General features: G+C 43.8%; 1 protein-coding gene across 1 annotated transcript in view; it reads left to right on the forward strand.

Annotated features, from left to right (window-relative positions):
- Window positions 1-2509: 2509 nt before the first annotated feature.
- SMYD3 (SET and MYND domain containing 3) overlaps window positions 2510-23238 on the forward strand; it is a 634393-nt gene continuing 613664 nt past the window's right edge. Inside the window, exon 1 of the mRNA XM_034764985.1 lies at window positions 2510-2761. Coding sequence (XP_034620876.1) covers window positions 2598-2761 — 164 coding nt within the window. The 5' untranslated portion in view covers window positions 2510-2597. The remainder of the gene's footprint in view (window positions 2762-23238) is intronic.

Raw genomic sequence — 23238 nt, forward strand, 5'->3', positions numbered from 1 at the left:
CCAGCAAGAGATGGGGATGTTGGTTAGCCCTGAATCTAGGGCTAGCCAATTACAGCTATGCCAGCTCCAAACCCATTCAACCCATATAGTGCAAGATTACCTGAAAGAGGTGAAAGATATTCACATGTGAGCAGCACATGGGTGGTACTGCTTTTCAAGGCAAGAAAAGAGTTTTTTATCTGAGAACAATGAGAGGCGACAGCATCAACTCTGCAGGGCCCTCTGGAGGAAATACAAGGTAAAGGTAGATTAGTGGGCCAGATCTGTGTCCCTATTCAAGACCGGTATCAGATGATCAGCAGGAAAAATACTTGGGGGTGGTAGCTATAACTGCTGTATAGATCAAACATGAGGAGAGCAGGTTCCCCCAATACTGTGGCCAGCCCTACCAATGAGCCCCACATTTTGTCTCCTGACTGACTAGTTGCAGGCTCTGGAGATCTGTGATGGACTGAAGGCATGTCAGTATAGGTCCCATTTCCTCAGTCAGTGAAACCCAGCACTGGTTGCTCCCCGGTGAGGCCTTCCATCTGCTGAGATGAACCTGAGAAGTGCTGCCCCTAGGCCAGGCCCAGAGGTGCTGCTGGGCAGCAGGTGCTGATGGCAAATACCTGCCACCATCACTGCCCAACTGGTTCTATAGCCTCAGTTCCCCTGTGGGTTAGGTTAACCACCTTTTGAAATGCAAAAAACCCACCAACATCCCCCATATGGCAAGCCTGCCACAACCCCAACCACAAGTGAGCTCTGCAACTGGCCCTCCCCTTCAACAGCCACTTACAGTATCTAGAGAGACAGGGCTGGTCTTAGGGAAAATGGTACCCTGTGTGAACTTGTATTTTGGTGCCCTTGGCCCCCATGGGTTCCCCCCAAAGGCCTCCTGCCTCCCACCAGTGCTTCATTTGTATTGAAAGGTGCTGAGGCTTAGCCACAGCAATATACAAATGGCAGAAATTAAGCACTGGCTGGGCGGCTAGAGAGTGGTGGCTGCTGGCTGGGCCCCTAGCTCTGAAGGCAGTGCTGTTGCCAGCAGCAGCAGAGAAGGGTGGCATGATATATGGTATATTGCCACCCTTTGTGCTGCACTGTGTCCCCTTCACTCCTAATCCCTACACCCCCTCCTGTGCCCCTAATCTTTACACTCCCCTCCTGTGCCCACATGGGAAAACTGACCTGGATGCACAAAGTGGCTGGAACTGCCGCTTGCTCCCCCCCCGAACACTGCTCCTTCATGTCTCCATAGGGGACTGTGAGGGGGGAGCGAGGAGCAATGTCAGGGCTCCCTTCATTCAGGAGTGCCACTGCCACCCTAGGCAGCGGAAGGTCCCGCCCCGAAATGCCTCCCCCCCCCCGCCCCACATAGGTGGCAGAAGGTTCCCCCACTGAAATACTGCCTCGGTCGCTGCCCCCCAAATTGTAGCGCCCTAGGCGACCGCCAGCCCTGCCTTCATCCATCTCACTTTCCCTAACTAGGCTGCATAAGGGAAGAGCAGAGAGCAGCAGCTCCTGATGCTCGCCTCATAGCACAGCCCAGGTGGGGAAAGTTACCTGGGTGCACAGACCTCTTGGTATTGTTCCTTGCTCCCCCCCTCGCAGTCCTCCTGGTGGGGAGGGACACAGAGGAATGCTGTGTGTGTGAGCAGTATCTGTCCATCACCACTGGCAACCCACCCACCCCCCCATGTTCCTCCATGGGGAAGCAGGGAGAAATCTCCCTCCCACCCCCGCATTGCCTCTGCAAGTTTGTGGTGTTCCTCTGCCAGCCAGCAGCGTGCAGTTCGACACTCCTGCATGGCATCCCCCTGACCATGGTGCCCTGGTTGGTCACTTGGGTGGCCCATCAATAAGGCCAGTCCTGTAGACAGATAACACATAGGTAAGATTGATAACATCACATGTCCTCTCACTCTCATGTGACTCAACCCTCCCACCCCCCAGGCACGGGGCACTTGCATGTTGGTGGGCAGGCAGCTGTTGTATTTTCAACAGTTTTGATCTATTATCACTTCAACTGCAGAAGTGGGAATAGCTGGAGACACAGACGCTTTTAACATTAGATATCCCAGTGTATTGTGATAATAATGCAAATCTTTAACCCTAGGTTAAAAATCAACAACAACCCAGCAGTTTATTTTTCTGGCAACTGGCAAATCCATAAAAACGGCCACCCTGGTCAAATACCAGCCAGGTGGTAACCCTGCCACTAGGTACAGGTACCACAGCGCAGGGATGTTCACTCCCCGCACCCTAGCCCTCGGGCGCTTTCTGTCAGGGCAGTGGGGGACGTGGACAGGGACACCAGCCCCGTGCTAGCTGCCTGGGGCGCAGGGAGACCTGGCCCTTCCTTTCATCCCTGGGGCCGGGAAGAGTCCAGGCCGCCCCCTCAGGCAGGGGCAGCCTTGCGGCGGGCTGGGGCTCTCCTCGCCCTCGGCCCCCATTGCCAACCCGCCGCAGGGCGGGGCTTTTCTCGCTGCTAGGCCCCAGGAGGGAGGCAGGTGATGGCATGGGGGAAGCGGGTCTCTGCCCTCACTAAAGATGGCTCCGGCGGCTACCGGGGCCGGACCACGTGGGAGCTGAAAGGGGTTGCGGCGCGGGACATGGAGCCTGGGAGGCTGGAGAAGTTCCCCAGCCCGGGCAGGGGCAGCGGCCTCCGCGCTCTGAAGCGGGCGCGGCCCGGCGAGCTGCTGTACCGGGCCGAACCCTTCGCCTGCACCGTCACCAAGCAGCGACTGGGTGGCGTGTGCGAGCGCTGCCTGCGCAGGTACCGAGCGGGGCCGGGTCCTCCGGCAGCCCCCAGCCGCCCTTCCCGCCTGCACGCGTCCCCGCCCGCTGCCCCTCCCCGCGCTGGGAGGGCTTCCCCGCAAACACACCCACCCGCCCCTGCCCCTACCCGAGCCGCGTCCGGCGGAGCCTGCCCTGCGTGGGGCGCCCACGCCACGCGTTGCAGACCCCTAGACCACCGCGAAGCCCGGCTCCCGTCCTGTGCAGCCCTCACGGCCACTGGCCACGTGTGTAACACAGGACCCCCTCCCGCCCGGCCCCTTCTCACCCCACTCCGCGCCACCCTGGCTACAGGGCGGGCTGCAGCTCAGAGCCCTGCTCCCCGCCGGTGCGCGCCTGTAGCCCGGTTTTTGGACATTAGGAGTTTGTATCTAGCGCCGGGCGGGCTCGGTAGAGCAAGCAGGGCCGGCAGGGAAGGGCACTGCCGTGCTGAGTTGTGCTATTGGCCAGTCATAACGCAAGAAGGGACGGCATGGCAGTGACACAGGGTGAGAGGAAGAGCAGTGGTAAGGGGAGGATGAGATTTATGTGTAGGCTTGGCAGAAATGGATTGTTTTTTAAAATAATTTTTATCAGAGATCGATGTTTATTTTTAAGCAGTTCCCCCTGATTTTTATCAATGTAAATGATCACAGATATGGGAAATTAGGGAGGGGACAAACAATAGGGAGTGTCTGACAGTAATTATTTAATAACGGTAAACATTCAGATTCAAAAAGTTAAATATTTATTACAGTTGAAGCACAAATTGTCAACATCATGTGTCAAAATATACAAATTAAATATTAAATCAACGATTTGCCTATTTGTAAACATCAGTTATTATGGATGGAAATATTTTTTCATTGGTTTGTGTGTGTACGTTAAGAACATAAGAACGGCCCTACTGGGTCAGACCAAAGATCCATCTAGATCAGTATCCTGTCTTTCGACAGTGGCCAGTGCCAGGTGCCCCAGAGGGAATGAACAGAACAGGTCATCGTCAAGTGATCCATCCCCTGTCGCTCATTCCCAGCTTCTGGCAAACAGAGGCTAGGGACACCATTCCTGCCCATCCTGGCTAATGGACGTATCCTCCATGAATTTATCTGTTTTTTTTTTTTTTTTTTTTTAACCCTGTTAAAGTCTTGGCCTTCACAACATCCTCTGGCAAGGAGTTTCACAGATTGACTGTGCGTTGTGTAAAAAAAATACTTCCTTTTATTTGTTTTATACCTGCTGCCTATTAATTTCATTTGGTGACCCCTAGTTCTTGTGGTATGAGAAGTAGTAAAAAACACTTCCTTATCTACTTTCTCTACACCAGTCATGATTTTATAGACCTCAATCATATCTCCCCTTAGCCGTCTCTTTTCCAAGCTGAAAAGTTCCAGTCTTATTAATCTCTTCTCATACGGAAGCCGTTCATTTTTGTTGTCCTTTTCTGAACCTTTTCCAATTCCAATATATCTTTTTTGAGATGGGGTGACCACGTCTGCATACAGTATTCAAGATGTGGGCGTGCCATGGATTTATATAGAGGCAATACAATATTTTCTGTCCTATTATCTATCCCTTTCTTAATTATTCCCAGCATTCTGTTAGCTTTTTTGACTGCCGCTGCACATTGAGTGGATGTTTTCAGAGAACTATCCACAATGACTCCAAGGTCTCTTTCTTGAGTTGGTAATGGCTAATTTAGACCCTATCATATTATATGTATAGTTGGGATTATGTTTTCCAATGTGCATTACTTTAACTTTCATCTGCCATTTTGTTGCCCTGTCACCCAGTTTTGAGAGATCCTTTTGTAGCTCTTCTCAGTCTACCTGGGTCTTAACTATCTTTAGTAATTTTGTATTATCTGCAAATTTTGCCACCTCACTGTTTACCCTTTTTCCATATCATTTATGAAATGTTGAATAGGACTGGTCCCAGAACAGACCCCTGGGGCACACCACCATTTACCTCTCTCCATTCTGAAAACTGACCATTTATATACCTACCCCTTGTTTCCTATCTTTTAACCAGTTACCAATCCATGAGAGCACCTTCCCTCTTATCCCGTGGCAGCTTACCTTGCATAAGAGCCTTTGATGAGGGACCTTGTCAAAGGCTTTCTGAAAATCTAAGTACACTACATCCACTGGATCCTTTTGGACCACATGTTTGTTGACCCCCCCCCCAAAGAATCCTAGTAGATTGGTGAGGCATGATTTCCCTTTACTAAAACCGAATTATGTTCACCTATATATCTGACAATATTGTTCTTTATTATAGTTTTAACCAGTTTGCCCGGTACTGAAGTCAGGCTTACAGGCCTGTAATTGCCAGGATCACCTCTGGAGCCCTTTTTAAAAATTGGTGTCACATTAGCTATCCTCCAGTCATCTGGTACAGAAGCTGGTGACTTATTGCTGTTTAATTTATCAATTTGTTCCAAAACCTCCTCTAATGCTACCTCAATCTGGGACAGTTCCTCAGATCTGTCACCTAAAAAGGATGGCTCAGGTTTGGGAATCTCCCTCACATCCTCAGCCGTGAAGACCGATGCAAAGAATTCATTTAGTTTCTCCGCAATGGCCTTATCGTCCTTGAGTGCTCCTTTAGCACCTCGATCGTCCAGTGATCCCACTGGTTGTTTAGCAGGCTTCCTGCTTCTGATGTACTTAAAAAAAATTTGCTATTACATTGAAATCAATGTTTATTGACATTTACTAACAAAAATTTAATACTGGCAAGCCAATTTATAACCGTATCTCTCAAATGTCCCTCATTTCAATCTCAGTGTGTCTATGATCCATACAGATTACATGTCCCCTCACTTTTATTGTGAAATTATTTACATCAAAAGTAGAATCCTTATTCCTTGACTTTAGCAAAGCTTTTGATATGGTCTCCCACAGTATTCTTGCCGGCAAGTTAAAGTAGTATGGGCTGGATGAATGGACTATAAGGTGGACAGAAAGCTGGCTAGATCGTCGGGCTCAGTGGGTAGTGATCAATGGCTCCATGTCTAGTTCGGAGTGGTATCAAGCGGAGTGCCCCAAGGGTCGGTCCTGGGGCCGGTTTTGTTCGATATCTTTATTAATGATCTGGAGGATGGTGTGGCCTGCACCCTCAGCAAGTTTGCAGAGGACACTAAACTGGGAGGAGTGGTAGATACGCTGGAGGGTAGGGATAGGATACAGAGGGATTTAGACAAGTTAGAGGATTGGGCCAAAAGAAATCTGATGAGGTTCAACAAGGACAAGTGCAAAGTCCTGCACTTAGGACGGAAGAATCCCATGCACTGCTACAGACTAGGGACCGAATGGCTAGGCAGCAGTTCTGCAGAAAATGATGTAGGGGTTACAGTGGATGAGAAGCTGGATATGAGTCAACAGTGTGCCCTGTTGCTAAGAAGGCTAACAACATTTTGGGCTGTATAAGTAGGGGCATTGCAAACAGATTGAGGGACATGATCATTCCCCTGTATTTGACATTCGTGAGGCCCCATCTGGAGTAGTATGTCCAGTTTTGGGCCCCACACTACAAAAAGGATGTGGAAAAATTGGAAAGAGTCCAGCGGAGGGCAACAAAAATGATTAGGGGTCTGGAGCACATGCCTTATGAGGAGAGGCTGAGGGAACTGGGATTGTTTAGTCTGCAGAAGAGAAGAATGAGGGGGGATTTGATAGCTGCTTTCAACTACCTCTTTGGAACCCCCTTTCAGGATGGATCTAGACTGTTCTCAGTGGTAGCAGATGACAGAACAAGGAGTAATGGTCTCAAATTGTAGTGGCGGAGGTTTAGGTTGGATATTAGGAAAAACTTTTTCACTAGGAGGGTGGTGAAGCACTGGAACGGGTTACCTAGGGAGGTGGTGGAATCGCCTTCCTTAGGGGTTTTTAAGGTCAGGTTTGACAAAGCCCTGGCTGGGATGATTTAGTTGGGGATTGGCCCTGCTTTGAGCAGGGAGTTGGACTGGAATACCTCCTTCCAACCCTGATAGTCTATGATTCTAAGAATCATGAAAATGAGATTATAGAAAGAGTTGTATACACTGAGGTGTAACTTTTAATACATTAATGCATTATTTTGTGTCTGATTTTGAGTATGTGTCATAAATTGTGCCCCAAATTTGGACCTTGATAGGTTGAGAACTGAGAAGTATGATTACATTAGCAATCAGTTATATGTTTCTAACATACACATCTTGTCAGTTCCTTTTTTCTTTTAATAATGAAGTTTTTGTTGATCATATGCACTTGCGTACACTCCTAATTGCTTTAAACCCCCTCCCCACCAACTTTCTGCATTTTGATTATAGTAATCAGTTAGGAAAGCAAACAAACAACGTGGAAATTTACTTATACTGATTATTTTAAGAGTAAGCCTTCCCCTCATTTTTATGAATTAATTTAATGCTGTACTCATGTTTCCATCTGTTCCTTGTCAGTTTTAGTCTGGAGAGTCTGGGAGACTAATGGACAAGATTAGTGTTTCTGGATTCAATGGCAAGTGAAAATCCTGGTTCATAAACTGCTCCAAAGTGGAGGATTTTCTAGCTGGAGTCGATGGCTTGAGAAACAGGTTATCAGTAAATGAGATATTTTAAAAGATGTGGATATTAGTCCACTCTTGGATAGACTGGATGTTTTCTTAACTTCCATTAATCTATCAAAAGATTGTAAATCCAGGCCCAGTCTCACAAAGGTACAAAAAAAGCATGTGGCAGAGATGGAAACTGATCTCTACTCTCTGAGGTAGCTGGTGTATTTCGTATTCACTAGACCAGCAGTTACTAAACTTGAAAATCATTTAAAAAAATTGTTGTGAAGTGAATTTGTGGAGCATCAAGCTCACATACCACAATTTAGGGACCCCGGCACTAGACCACTGGCACCTTTAATGCAGATTGTTTCAAGTCTCTGTACCTAGGGAAATTATAGAATTTGGACGAATAGGTCTAAATTTTTAAAAGTGCCTAGTGATTTTGGGTGCCCAAGTAGACACGTATTAAATTGGTCTGATTTTCAAAATGTATTGAGCATCTGCCCTTTGAAAATCATGTTCCTTTAAGGTGTCTCAGGTTCAGCACTCAAAAAATCATTGAAAATTTATGCCAGAATGCATGGCTGCCTTTGTAAAATACTGTGAGATCTGCACATGGAAAAATCACAGTGTAAATGCAAAAATCTTTATTAGCTGCATTTTTCAGATTGGGTAAATGAGACTCGGGGAAGTTGAGTGACTTGGCTGGAAGGCATAGTGGCCTAGTGAGTTAGACATTGCCTGTAGAGCTGAATACACCTCTCTTCTAGTTTGGATCTGATGCATAATTTGCTGTGACTTCATAGTTGAATAAGCGATCTGGGGAGCTGAGGATCTTTAATGGCTGTATGAAATAAATAAAGACACCTTCTCAATAAGAGTTTTTCTCTTCTGTACACAAGAGTCTCCTGTTTATGAGAAGGACTTTGGAATTGGGCTTGATATTGAGTCATCCCCTTTTGAAAATTCCTCATTGTTAAAATTCAACAAAACTAAAATTCCTTCAAACTCTTGTACTTTAACTGTGCCATGACTGGCGCACATATTGGATGTTCTTCCAATCCTTCTTGTAGCCTAATCAATTATTTGTTGGGATGCAATATGCACTTTTTACAGATAGCGGGGAGCTACTTAGAGTTAATTAAGAAGATAAAATTGGTGGATTTTAATTAATACAGACATATAATTGAAATCATAGGAAAATTAATATATGTAATTATAAGATAAGTATAGTAAAGTGGTTTCCTGCATTGTTTATACTTCCAGTCTTTGTATTGTGCATACTTACAACTTTACAGAGACTGCTGAAAACAGATAAGGAAAAGTAAAGGGAATTCATCAGAAGGGAGGTCCTGATTCAGTTTAAACCATCTCGGGGACCTGACAAACCCGAGAATAGGGAACTAAATTGAATATGTTGTACCCCAACTTTGTTACCTTCTGGATATATAGCCATATCTGATCAATTTCCATGACTAACAAGATTAAAACCTGTCTATTATTCACATTTGGCATTTCAGCTTTCCATAGCTGCAACTTTAATTATGAATATTGATAAAGTACACGATACATTTCTTAATAATTTCTGTATTTTATAGTAGGCTAATCATCTGATTTCTGCTTAATAACCACTTGCTAAAGCCACCACTCCCCGAACTCACTTTTTGTGGAATTCTGCCATGTACTGTACTTTTTTGTGGTCACTTATTTGTCTTCTCAGAAGGAGTGTGCAGAATTTATGACCTAGGGTTATCTCAGTACACCTACAAGATTTCAGCTAGATCCCAGCCTTTAGCATAACTATTCCCACAAGGCCACATACTTATACAGCAGGCCCATAATTATAATAAGCCTAATAACCCAGTTATTTGTTCAGCTCGTTGTTACAACTTTCATAACTTCCATTAAACATGCTTAGAAGAGAAATTATATGTTACTGAAAATATAAACCCTCCAAGATCAGGTCAGGCTCAACTGTCAACATTCTGCTTAATAGGAAACTTCCAAAGGAGTTTGGGGGTGGGAGGAGGAGGAGGTTGCACACACAGTGAATCTTGGACATTACAGGCAAGAGAAGTTCTCCCAGTTGTTCGACCCGAGATTTGCTTGAACTGACCCTGATAGGAAGTCCGTCCTTTGTGACAGCAATGTCATCTTTCCTCCACCTGCCTTTTTTACACTGATTAGGCCTGTTTACACTGTTCTGCCAAGCAGAGCAAGAAATGAAAATATGGTTGGTTTATCTCTCTTGGCTTCCGTAATTACAGGCTGTTGTGTGGTATGTGCATGAGGAAACCCAATCAGCTTTGCTTGAGATTTCAAAGTATAAAATACCATTAATGACTGCTGCTTGGAGCACCTAGTCCTGGAACCCAAAAGGGGAGAGGCAATTCTTGATTTAGTCCTAAGTGGCACACACAATCTAGTCCAAGGGGTGAATGTAGCTGAACCGTTTGGTAGTAGTGATCATTATGTAATCAGTATTTTTTCCTCCGCAAGTATGTTAAATCTAAAGACACCCGCCACAGTAGCATTTAACTAAAAAAAGGGGAACTACACAAAAATTAGTAGGCTAATTAAAATGAATGAAATGTCTGAAAGCTGCGTGGAAACTTCAAAAAAATACCATAATAGAGGCTCAAGCTATATATATATATATATATATATATATCCCCCAAATACAGGAAAAAAAATAGTAAGAGGACCAAAAGAATGCCACCATGGCTAAACAAGAGAATAAAAGAGGCAGAGACAAAAAGGCATCCTTTAAAAATTGGAAGTCAAATTCTACTGAGGAAAATAGAAAGGAACATAAACTCTGGCAAGTCAAGTGTAAAAGTATAGTTAGGCAGGCCAAAAAAGAATTTGAAGAGCAACTAGCTAAAAACACAAACACTAACAGCAAAATATTTGTTATGTACATCAGAAACAGGAAGTCTGCCAAACAAATCAGTTGGGCCACTAGATGATCAAGGTGCTAAAGGAACACTCAAAGACAAGGCTGTTGAAAAGAAGCTAAAAGAATTCTTTGCAAGGGGTCACCCAATGAAATGAATAGGCAACATGCTTAAAATAAGCATAAGGAAGTACTTCTTCACACAACACACAGTTGACCTGTGAAACTTGTTGCCAGGGGATATTGTGAAGGCCAACATTATAACTGGGTTAAAAAAAAAATTAAATAAGTTAATGAAAGATGGGTCCATCAATAGCTATTAGCCAAAATGGTCAGGGATGCAACCCTATGCCCTGGGTGGCCCTAAACCTCTGACTGCCAGTAAGTGAGACTGGACAAAAGAGGATGGATCGCTCGATATATTGCCCTGTTCTGTTCATTCCCTCTGAAGCATCTGGCACTGGCCACTGTCTGAAGACAGGATACTGGTCTAGATGGACCATTGGTCTGATCGAATATGGCTGTTCTTATGTTTATGTTCCAACTAACATGACATAATTTCCCAATGTAGGCAGATATGTTTATGTATGAAGGTAAAGATGGCAGTTAATGGTACAATGAGTGAAGGTGATGGATTATAGTACAGTAATGGTCACTTCTGAAGATATGTGTAATATGCAGAAGGCATATAACTCTGACCCCTGATCTGGTAGAATAAGCGCAGAAGGGAAAAAACTCTAAAGCAACAACCCTAAAAGATCTTGTACATATAAAAGACCTCAAGCAGAAACAATATCTCATTTATTTGTGAGGGTCATAAACAAAGGTAATAGCATCGGAGGTAGACTGAATTTTGGTCACACTCAGTGGAGAGAAGCATACTACACAGAACCTTGTAAACCTGATGGGGCAGAAGTTGGAAAATCCTATGGGACAAATCACCCCTCTGATTCTGTGAGGAGAGGAGGCCCAGATCTAGTAGATGGGGTCTGGGTGTGCACAGGAGAAGGGGAAGAACACAAGCTCTATGCCCTGCACAGTGAACTCTCTCCTGAGGAGGTGTAGTGGCGGTGTCAGCTGGGTAGGCACTAGCAGCAGCATTTCTCCCAAAGGGCTGTACCACTATGGAGTCCATGGCTGAGGTCATGAAGTAGTGCCGAGTCACAGGGCTTCTGCACAGTTGGTACTGGCCTCCACAGATCTGAGGTACACACATCTTAGGGTGTGATTTGTGGATTTAAAGGGCAGTCGACCTGACAGGACGGGCACCCCTTCTGCTTGATGGAACATGCAGTGTAAATTTCATGAGTGTGAATTGGTGGAATGTCCTGCCTCCTGTGTGTGTTTATCCTGAGTCAGGGATGAATCCCCAGCTTCATTTGCTGAGGTCTGACACAAATAGCCCCCTTTATTCTCTCCCCCCCCATCCCTAACAAAAACTAGCAAACCCAAAAGCAACCTGTGTATTTCTAGAAAAGGCCATTGCTAACTGATTTTTCCAGCCTTAGCCATATAAACTGGGGGACTATCTGATCTTCTGTTATTTCCAGGCCAATCATTAATCTTTTTGTCAATTTTAATTCCTGAAATGGTTGTGGTTAGGAAACAAGCATGTGTGATGTCTTGGCTTTAAGAATTGTGATAAGAACGTAAGACCAGTGGTCCATCTAGCCCAGTATCCTGTCTTCTGACAGTAGCGGATGCCATGTGCTTCAGAGAGAATAAACAGAACAGGACAATTTATTGTGTGATCTGGTTGTCCAGTCCCATCTTCTAGTAGTCAGAAAAAAGAAAGTATCGTGGCCTCTGTTTTACAGATGGAGAAACTGAGACATGGGGGCTGGGGAGTGAGTTGCCCAAGGTCACCAAGGGGGCCAGTGGCAGAGCCAGGAATAGAACGAATGTCTCTGGAGTCCTAAACCAGTGCTCTATCCACTAAGCCTTCCTCATAACTCAGCGTTGCCAACTGTTATGATCTTTTATCACAAATCTTCTGATATTTGGTGTTTTTCTTATAGCGCCAGTTCTTATATAGATGTGGTTACCTGAGAATTTCAGGTTTCATTTAAAAAATATTTCTAGCCTCCATGGTTGAAGAGAAAGATTGAAAATGTGACCCAGGTGCCCCCCAAAGGTTCAGAAACTAGAAAATAATTTAATTCATTATTATTATTTATTTTATTTTGCAAATCTCATGATTTTTAGATAACCTCATCATCTTTGAAACCTGGTTCAAAATTTTTGAACACTTTGGGTTAGCACTTATGGTTTACTGTACCTCTAAGCTTTGGACATTCAGGATTGGTAATATTTAGTTTTTGCTTCAATTGGGAAATCTTTTGGTTTAAGAATGAATTTCAGAATGAAGTAGGATTAGATATAGTTTATAAACAAAGACCCTCTCATTTTGCTAATTAGTTTATTTTAAAACATGTTCTTGTTTTCTTATAGTTTTCATCCAGTTAAAGCAATTGAAGGCATAATGGAGACATAATGCTGTTATATGATTGAGTTATTACTGATTTGACCCCATAATGAAACTAAATGTTCTTTTTTCCCCTAAAATTCAGAAATTTTGCAGAAATTAGGCTCTCCCTAGTAATCCTATTTTCCTCCCCCACCCCGAGTGAGATTATTCATTAAAATGGTCTTCCAGACCTTTTTTGAGTTGCTAAGTATTATTAATTTAGCTTTAGGATAACTTCAGTACTTAATATATTATTATTCTGTGTGCATATGTTTATTATATAAGTACAGTGTTTTAGTTCTTTGTTTCAGGGTTGTAGAAATAAAGGTTGTATACATAGTTTAAAAACAGACATGCCTACTTTGATAGGATATAGAATAGAAATGTGTTTTGTGGATTTGGGGTTATATTTATAAACAGCAACAAAATATCCAGTATAGTGTTTGTGTAAGGCAAAGCATTTTGCATTTATAAAATAAACTATTGCTTTTCTCTAGGGTTATAAATAGACAAATTCAGTAGCTTACTTTGCCTTCTTGCAACTTTTATCCATTAGGTGGCAGTACAGGAACACAAATAAAAAATACTTGGTATTTCTTTTGAAATTGTTGAAGCATTTTGACAAACGGATTAGAAATCCAGGATGTGTTAGGGTTACCATATGTCCGGATTTTCCCGGACATGTGTGGCTTTTTGGTCCTCAAATCCCCATCCGGGAGGAAATTCCAAAAAAAACGGACATGTCCAGGAAAATAGGGAGGGATCGTGGGGCTTGGGTCCGGCTGGCGCTGGAGCTGGAGCTGCTGGGGCCGGTGGTGCTCGGCCGCTGGCTGACGCCACTCAGCCAGGGCTGGGGCCGAGCCGGAGCCGCTCGACCGGAACCGGGGCCCAAGCCGAGCCGGGCTGGAGTTGCTGGGACCGGGGCTGGGGGTGCTTGGCTATCGCTGCTCGCCCAGGGCCGGGATCGGGTCCGGGTCGGATCCGCTCGGCCGGAACCGGGGCCCGAACCGAGCCGTGCTGGGCCGGAGCTGCTGGGACCGGGGCTGGTGGTGCTCAGCTGAGGCCAGGGCCGGAGCCGCTCGGGCGGGGCCTGTGCCCCGGGGCCTGAGCCGAGCTGGAGTCGCTAGGGCCGGTGTGGGCCGAGCTGGGCTGGAGACGTCGGTGCCAGAGCCTCTTGGCCGGGGCTGGCCGCCGGAGGGAGCCACTTGGCCGGGGGGGGGGTGCGGACTGGGCACCCGCCACCGCTGCCCTCCCCCTCCTCCCCCCCCGCCACTGCCCCAGGTCAAACCACATAGCCTCATTGTGCTGGGCACTGTACAAACACAGAGTACTAGATGATCCTTGCCTGAAGAGCTTACAATCTAAATAGAACAGACAGTCACAGGGAGGGGGAAGAGAGAGAACATGCAAGCAGCGTGAACAATGGGATGGCAGCAAATGTCATATTAATTCCATGCAAACAAATTTGTTTCGGGTGAGTTTAGTTAGGGAAGCTTGCATTGGAAGAGCCTGTCCTGTCCTTATTCTGAAAATAAGAAGAGGACTGCAGTTTTAGGTGAGCATTAAACTCACCTACATTTAAAAAGAAAAATAATTTTTGAATAAAAAAAATTGGGTGATTCTCTATGGTGATGGTACATTGCATGTATATACATGTAATTATTTAACCTTGACATTTCCCCCTCATTTTATCATGATGTTTATACTATGTTTGGACTATCTTTACATACCAATACTACTGAAGGTATGCAGATCAGGCCATAAATGCTGGTAACCTGACTTTCTCTTTCTCTGTAGTGAAGTATCAGTTTTGAGCTATTCCTGACTTTCTTTAATTGTGAACTGGTTTTCCTGTAAGCCTGGGCAATATTCTATGCTTTGATTGATTTAGTATCGTGGCTTAGCAGGTGGGGTAACTGATATTTCTTATAAGAAACACATTTTGTTGTTGCTGATGAGCTGTACTATTCTGAATTGAGTACATGGTAAAGTCTTTCAAACCACTGAGCTATCCCTCCCCCCTGAATAACATAGAATCATAGAATAGAGCCATCCCTGTCCTTGAGTCCAGCCCCCTGCCTTCACTAGCAAGGGACCAAGTACAGATTTTGCCCCAGATCTCTAAGTGGCCCCCTCAACGATTGAACTCCCAACCCTGGGTTTAGCAGGCCAATGCTCAAACCACTGAGCTATCCCTCCCGCCTGCATGTCAGTATGTGAGTTGCCCAAGTCCACAGAGAGAATCAATATAAAACTTTAGACCCCTTCTCTGATCACTAGACCACACTGCCTCCAACATAACATCTATTCAGTCAAATAGTAAATCTCACAATGCATTATTTTGCCTTTCTTTATTTCAAAGAAAAAATTTGCAAATTTTGGTTCAGCATACTTTGTGATTATAATTTCATTAGCATAACAAAGTAACCTTTACCATTGGATTGACATGACAGTTGTATACTTTAGTTATATGAAATTATGGAATGTTTTTCTTAAATGGTAGGATCGTACATCAGAAAACATTGGCATGCCCTAATCTCTTAAGTATACAGGAAAATAAATTGACCTTTTTCTGTCCTATTAATTGTTATTTTCCTTTATCTGTTGTAAACCTTTTTTTAGACTTTCCTTTTATTTACTCTTGTTGTTGATTGGAATTTGTAGTTATAAAGTCGAACGGACAAAAGTATCCTGTAGACAAGTCTAGATATATCTAGTACTTTTTTTAATGAGCATCATTCCTCATATATTCTGACTGCAGGCTCAAGATATGTGAGGAAAATAGCATAACGCATACACAAAATTTCATTGCACACATGGATTAATCTCCCTGGTTTTAGAGTTGTTTAGTGATCAGATGATTAAAACTTCATGGACTTCCAAACGTGTGTTTCTACTGCGAAAAGTGGGTGTAAAAATGCGTCTTTGTTCTCAGATTTTCTTCCTGTGTGTATTCAGAGTCACATCAGCATGCTTTTTACTCTGGTGGCACTGCAGAGCCAACATAGCTAGGAGAGGACAACTGGTTTTAATTTTATCTTGAACAATATCGACTGAATTGACCAGAACACGCAGGAGAATGAATTATAGACACCATGGGACGGGCTTAAGCCGCAGGCTTTAACTTTATTAATTATACACTGGGGACAGACGTGATAGTACCCCTCCCCCCCACTTGCATATCAAGGATTTAACAGGTTTCAGTGTGGGTTACAGGTCTAATCACACTAAAACAGCAATAACTTGGGATTGACTCTCTGGCTGCCCCAGGGACTCAGCGCAGTTGTGAAACCCCTGCCTCTACTCTGCATAAATGTGGTGAGGTGACATAGGCCACAAGGCTGGGGGAGACACTGGTCAAGGTCCTCCCCTAATGAAGGTGGTAAGTGAAGTTCCAAATGTGGGGCCAGATACTGCATTCCTTTATACTGTGGGTTTGCATGGGTATAAGAGTGGGCTGAATATGTCTTGCAGATGCCTTACTCAGGAGCACAATTTGATTTTCAGATCTTAAGTCAAGCTTAGCAAATCTGAGATGGAACATAGCTATGCCATTGATACAGTATTTTTCTGTTGACACAGTATATTATGACATGCTTTACTGTTCAGTAATGACACAATTTAAGAAAGCACTTAAGCCCACGACTTCAATAGGACTTAAGCATGTGCTTCCCTGAATCTAGGCCTAAGACATGATAGTAACAAAAAAGGTAACTTAAATCTATTTCCAAATTATATACCATCTATCTCCCAAAAGGGGGAAGATACTTAAGGATCATGAACATTTTGGAATATATTATAATGCCTGTATAAACAATGTGCATATACTATATTTATAAAATAATTAAAACATGTACAGAATTTAAATTGTTTAAAATTTATGTTTCTGTAGTTATTAATTGAGAACATTCAGTATATGGAAATCAAATAAAAGGGACAAAAATAACAAGTAAGTTAGTGGCTATTATGAATTTGTAGACAATTATCAAATGAGCACTGCATTGTGGATTCTAAAAAAATCCAACAACGTGAATTAAATACAGGCTGGTTGTTTAAGAGCATCCTTTATAATCAAATAAATAATTAAATTGTGACCAGATAGCAAAATATGGTAGGTCGGAAGCTATGTGCATCTGAGAAGGGGAGTTGCAAGGGAGGTACCTGTGGCTCCCAGATCCTGGGGCCAGTTGTTCCCTGGCTATGACCCTGGTGTAGATTAGTGCAGCACCATTTGGGGCTAGCCAGAGTGCAGCACACTCCAGCCATGGCCCCTACATTGAGGGCTACAGGAGTTGGGGATAGGAAAGGAGCTGACTACCTTGGCACTGCAGCCACTGGGTTTACCTCCATGCCTGAAATTCCCAGTGGGGGAGATCCTGCTGGTCCTATCCTTGGTGTGTCTTTTAGATTATACTGTAAAATCCATGTGACAACCTTGCATTGCCTAAACTAATTGTAAAAAAAAAAAATGTATTTAACAGATCTCAGTGACCTCATTGTTGTATTCTGGTTAGACGGGAAAGCCCTGTTAAAATCGCTCATCCTGGAATAGAGAAGTTATTAAAAGCAAATGAGATTCGAATACAGTCAGTAGTCCTCTAAATACTCATTCTGTTAGTGGCTGCAGACTTACTTACCTTATTGTGTCCTATAATTGGGGAGTGGCTCCGTATCCAAGAAAACATTTTGTGACTCTGATTTATTGAGTTTGGTGTATGTTATTGCAGTAGTAATACCTTGTATCTCTAAAAATCCTCTGGCTGGCTACTAGATCTACTTGAAGTCTTTGAGTGGCAAGGCTTAGATCTGGAAAGAATGGTACTTTGAGTTTCTCTGTATAGCCTGTCCTACTTCTTCCTCTCCTTTACCAGGATCCTATTCTTCTGTCCCTTACAGGTGTATCCAAATGAGTCAGTAACTTTTAGTTTCCCCAGCATCGTTTTCATATACACCTCTACCCCAATATAACACGACCTGATATAACACGAATTCTGATATAATGCGGTAAAGCAGTGCTCCGAGGGGGCGGGGCTGCGCACTCTGGCGGATGAAAGCAAGTTCAATATAACGCGGTTTCACCTATAACGCAGTAAGATTTTTTTGGCTCCCGAGGACAGCGTTCTATCAGGGTAGAGGTGTAATTTGTTTAAACATGTAAGACTGCCTTCTCCAAAGAACCATTATCTTAGGACTTGCTGAAAAGCTACTAGTCTCTTATAATATAGCGCTTTCTTAGGACCAAAGAAAATGCTCCATATGGCATAAATAAGTCACTTCTGTTCTGTGTTTTGCTTTTAGGCATCTTTAATTTATGTTGGTGGACCAGAGATTTAAGCTAACGTACAAGTACACTTTCTCGAATCAGATCAAACAAACAAACAAAAAAAAGTCTGACACATATGAGAGATTGTCCATCATGCATGAAACAGTGGAATCCACACCCTAGTTTTTCAGACAGTTTAATCTCAGAGAAGGATCTTCTGGTGTTAGTTAATGCTGAGGTATTTTCTGAAAACATGATAGCCATAAAGATCTGGAAAAGTTGTTCCTTTGTTGCTCTATATGCTGTCTGTATTTTGTTCCATGAGAATATTGAAATGCAAAAAACTAATACTTGGTGATGTAGTCTTGGCCTTGCAACTCTTCACTCTTACCCATCAGAAGAACTTTAAATATTACAGGTTAATATCTAGTTATTAAACAATATACATTTGCCATTTTAAACTATTTATATAAAATGTACCAGAAAGTTTTCTCCTGTGGAGTGTTATTTGTATAGAGCTCTTAATAATCGGAAGAGCAGTAGAGCTTGTTACTTTTATGAACAAATGTATAAAAATAATTCTAAAACCTGTGATGTAAGTGAATCTAAAGCTGGATAAGATGACTTGATGATCTTCCTTCTTTGCTGGTGGATAACACCTTAAACAAGATATGAGAAGACCGATACTGAATTTTATGCCTATTATTTCCATAGTAGTCCAGATTCCAAAGAATAATAGGTTTCAATATATATAACTTAATCAATATGAAGTATTGGAATAGAAACAAGGTGTTTTTGATGAGTGTGATAACATTGCAAAGAGCAACATGATACTTGGAACAGTTGGGTTCTTTGCGCTTGCCAAAGTGGGTTATCCTGAGAACAAGCCATAACTTCTTTTTGCATTTTTAATTTCATATTTAAGAATGGAATGGCAATAGTTTTATCTCTTGTCTCTGTTTAGACAAGCTTCAACCAGGCAGATGACAAACAGAAAATTATCTGCGAGAAAATACCCATGTAAACTATCCCAAATCCAAACTCACTGTAGCTGTGTCAAAATCTTTCTCATGGTCTGACTTTTCATGTAGAATAACAAAAGATGCTTCCATCTGTAGCTGAGCAAGTTCCAGGAAGCTAAAGGAGTGGTAGGTTTGCAGAAAGATACTGATTTTCTTGTCATATTTCCTTGCTGGGGCAGCAGAAGATGCAGCAGTCTTAAGGAAAGTGAGAGAAGGTGAAAGAGGAGCAACTGAATTTCTGCCCCTCAAACTGCTCCAGTTCCCTTGAGGGCATGTGAGAAACAGCCCCCAGGAGGAAGCTGGGATATCTAGGAAGAAACCTCTGCTTCCAGCAGGACAGATCTGTACAGAGATTCCCTCCTAGTGGCCCTTCCATTGCAAGGCAGGAGAGAGGAGATGGAGCTTGTGAGTCTCCTCTGTCACTCATGACTTCTTCCTCCAGTTTGGCAAGGGTGAATTTCCTGTTTTGGGGGAGAAGACATGATTGCAGGCCCATCTCTCCTCCCTTTCTCCCTTGGCAGATCAGCGCAGTAGGAAGAGGAGTGCCCAGGGCTGGGTTCACAGTAATCCCTGTTGAGCTATCCTGCACTTGCCCCCCATCAGCCACCTTACCCACATTTTTGGAAGGTGTCCCTTGCCTGACCTACCTCCAGGCTGCCCAGGTTCCTGCTAGGAGGAGAGTTCTGCCCAGTGGGTATTTCTCTCCTGACTCTCAGCATGCTCCTGTTCTTGGGGAGGAGGAGTGAGGAAGAGACTTAGGTGCTGCTTCTCCATCCCTCCCTCCAGTTTTGGAGGTGTGTGTGTTGGGAGGGCTGTATTTCTCCTCAACCTTCCTCAATACTGCTGCAGATTCTCTGGTGATCTCAAGGCTGCTGTAGCCTCTTCATGCAGCTTCTGCTACCTTAGCCCCTGATGATGATGTCAGAGTGCACCTGGGAAAGGGGCAGGGATTCCTGGCAGGGAAAAGGAAGAAAAAACACATTAATACATTTCCCAGGATTGGCCATTTATTCACCATGTCCATCATTTACGAAAAGTGAAGGGTAGTAAAAACATGACCACTCCCACATTTAAAGGACACGAAGAGTCAAATCTTGTCCTAGTAGTTTTATGGTCACAATTCCCATTATTTATATGGACCCTAGACTGTGAGCTACTGGAACAGTGCTATTTTGCAAGAAATATTTTCACAATGAAGATGAACAGTAATATGTGCTTCTGAGGCTGGATTTAAGCTGTGTTTGTCACAACCTACATATCTGAACACAGTAACTCATCTTACATTTCCTCAATATGTAATAAAACTTTATAGGTCTATTTTCCAGACTGTAGTCCATCTCCTGGGAGTGACCCCTGCAGTGTCCTGGGCCCCAAGGACCCACACAGTTCCACAGAGGTCTGTCTGAGTCTTCCAAGACTAGGCTGTCTCCCCCAGTGATCCCTGTCTCAATTTGTGCCTCCCTACAGCAAATCCAGCCAAGCCAAATTCCTGTGGGAAGCTTGTACTGTGACCATTCAGGGTGCAAGTGGTCCCAGTGAGTGTTTACAGTGACACAGGCAGCCTTCTTAAACAAAGTAACCATTTTATTAGTCACCTGGCGCACACAATCTGAAAGTCCGTAAGGTAGCATAGACGAATGAAGGTTAAAGCATAGTCTGTTCTGGGTAGCCAAGAGCCCCGACCAAGCTGTTGTGAACCCCGTGTTCAGGCTCCGTCTCTCTTTTTGTCTGCTCCTTAGTCAGTTCCTCATTGAGAGAGCCCCGACTCTGTCCAGAAGCCAACTCTTTATCCCCCTATCTCACACTTTCTAATCCTTTGTTCTCAAGATGGGAGTCTTTGTTCATCCCCGCTGGTGAGAGGCGGGGAAATCCATCTCCCTCTAGGTTGTCGGTTTCTAGGTGGCAATGTCCTGGTGAATGGATTTTGTATTGTCTTCTGGGATTTTCCATTGAAATGGGGTTGGTCTTGGCCAGTCCTTTTTAATGACCCAATCAGACTCAAATAATTAGGCAAGAGAAAGAGACACACACCCCCCCTCACCCTTCCCCCTGTCACGGAGTATTGGGGAACTCAGGGCCCTGCACCCCCGGCTTCCTGCGATCCACTGCGACTCTCAGCCAGCCAGTAAAGCAGAAGGTTTATTTGGATGACAGGAATACAGTCCAAGACAGGTCTTGCAGGCACAGACAACAGGGACCCCCTCAGTTAGGTCCATCTTGGGGTCCCAGGGCACCCCAGCCCAGCCCCCCTTGGGAGGTCAGAGCCATCTCTGCCTCCCAGCCATCTCTCCCGCCTGCTTCCAACACACTCCCCTCAGCGACCCCTCCCACAGCCTTTGTTCAGTTTCCCGGGCTAAGGAGTCACCTGGCCTCTAACCCCTTCCTGGGTTCTCATGTTACACACTCAGGTATGCGCCCTCGGGCAGACTCCCATCCCCCAGTGCAGACTATCCCAGCCACACTCCCCTGTCAGCATTCACAGACCACAGTGAGAACAGGCCCAGTTCGTCCCCCCCCCCCCCCCCCAGTCTCTTAGCCTGCCCAAAGGGGAAACTTAATTCTTTTTCTCCACTGGGTAGTCATGCAAGATATAGGGGAAACCGAGGCACACATAGGATTCATAAAAATATTACAGAAAATTCCCACATGATCACAGCACCAAAAGACAATTCTCTGCGTGTATTAAATATACCACCTCCAAAATAAGATTGGAAATCTATGATTTCCAGTCTTCATTTTTCTTCATGGGTAAATTATTATTTTGCAAATGCAAAATTAAAATCAGTGCTATGAGGGATAAGTAAGTACTTAGCGCATTTATTCAAATTTTAATCAATGTAATATACAGGGAAAAAATTAGCTTTAGTTTTCTCCTGAGAAAGCAGGAGAGTTTCATTTTATACCAGTCACTGGAAGTTTTATACTGTATTAGAAAATTCACGAATCATTTTAAAATGGGGTGATAATGATGTTTGCTCTCTTGACATGGGAAATTATTCTAATTTGTCATTATTTATTATTTGTATTGTGATTACACCCAAAGGCCTTAATCAGTCTAGGGCCCCTTTGTGTTATATGCTGTATGATTGAACAGGTAATTCCTGGCCTGAAATGTTTGTAGTCGAGTTTAAGGCAGGATGTTAAATTGTTCTTAATTATTGTTGATATTTATCTAATAAAATAAACTCTTAAATCTCCCCTAGCATCCTTCCCAGCCATGTATCGTTTTGGAGTAGGTCTTGAGGAGGGATTCAAAGGAGAAGAGAGAGTAGTGGTTTTACAAACTAGTTCACAGAGGGCACTTCATGTATCAGGGAAACCTGAAAGAAATGTGGAGACACTTCTGGGAGAAACAACACAAATAGTAGGTTGATTGTGGCATCACTGGCAAAGCAGAAGGAGTGGGAGGATGACTCAATAAGAGAGACGAGCAGATAGTTGGAAGGGACAGAATTGTGAAAGGGTAGGGCTAGAAAACGCAATTTAATGAAGAGAAAAAGTGGGAGATTATGGAGGGATTCAAGGAGTGGGTGACATGGTGAGGGTAACGGGAGGAAAGTACACACTTTACGTGAACTGGAAGAGGAGGATATGGGTGTCCCAAGAGAAGGAAGTTGCAACAGTCAAGGTAGGAGAGTTTTAATTGTGCAATTACCTGGTATTTTCACTCATAAGAGTTGTTTCAAAAGCAGTTGAAGCAGCAGCTTTAATCCTACACATGCAAAGTTTTAAGTACTGTTTCGGCAGTATTCATTGTGACAATAATATCTGCCAGGATGGTTAGATCCCTTTTAATGGATATCAGTGTTCAATGAATGGCTTCTAGCTTTCTGCTTAAATTAATCCATATTGAGCCTGAAGACTCTTGTTTGTTGGGATCCATTTTTTGATAAGAGGTTCTGTTACTTGAAATAGTGCAAGAGCATTAAGGTCCTGACTAACTTCCCACTTGTTTTTCATGGCTCAAAGAAGACACAGAAGCTGTGCAAGACAAAATATGAGATTAAACAGTCCAGGATTATTTAGCTTTGAAAAAAGAAGAGTACAAGGAGACATAATAGGAGATAAAAATCACTAATTTAGAGAAGATTAGGTAGGCAGATGGATTCAGCCAGGCTGTTGCCCCTTTGGAGTGGAGGTTGCAAAAGAGGTAGGACTGCTGCAACAGCAAGGCTGCAGCCAAAGGTGCAGAGCTGCTCTGCTCTTGATACGAGGCTTGCAGTAGAATTCCTTCTCCTCTGTAGCCTGTGTCATTCCTGGCTACCCAAGCTTCATGCAGGGGGACAGGATTTAG

Source organism: Trachemys scripta, chromosome 3 (assembly GCF_013100865.1).
Source record: "Trachemys scripta elegans isolate TJP31775 chromosome 3, CAS_Tse_1.0, whole genome shotgun sequence".
NCBI classification, from domain to species: domain Eukaryota; kingdom Metazoa; phylum Chordata; order Testudines; family Emydidae; genus Trachemys; species Trachemys scripta.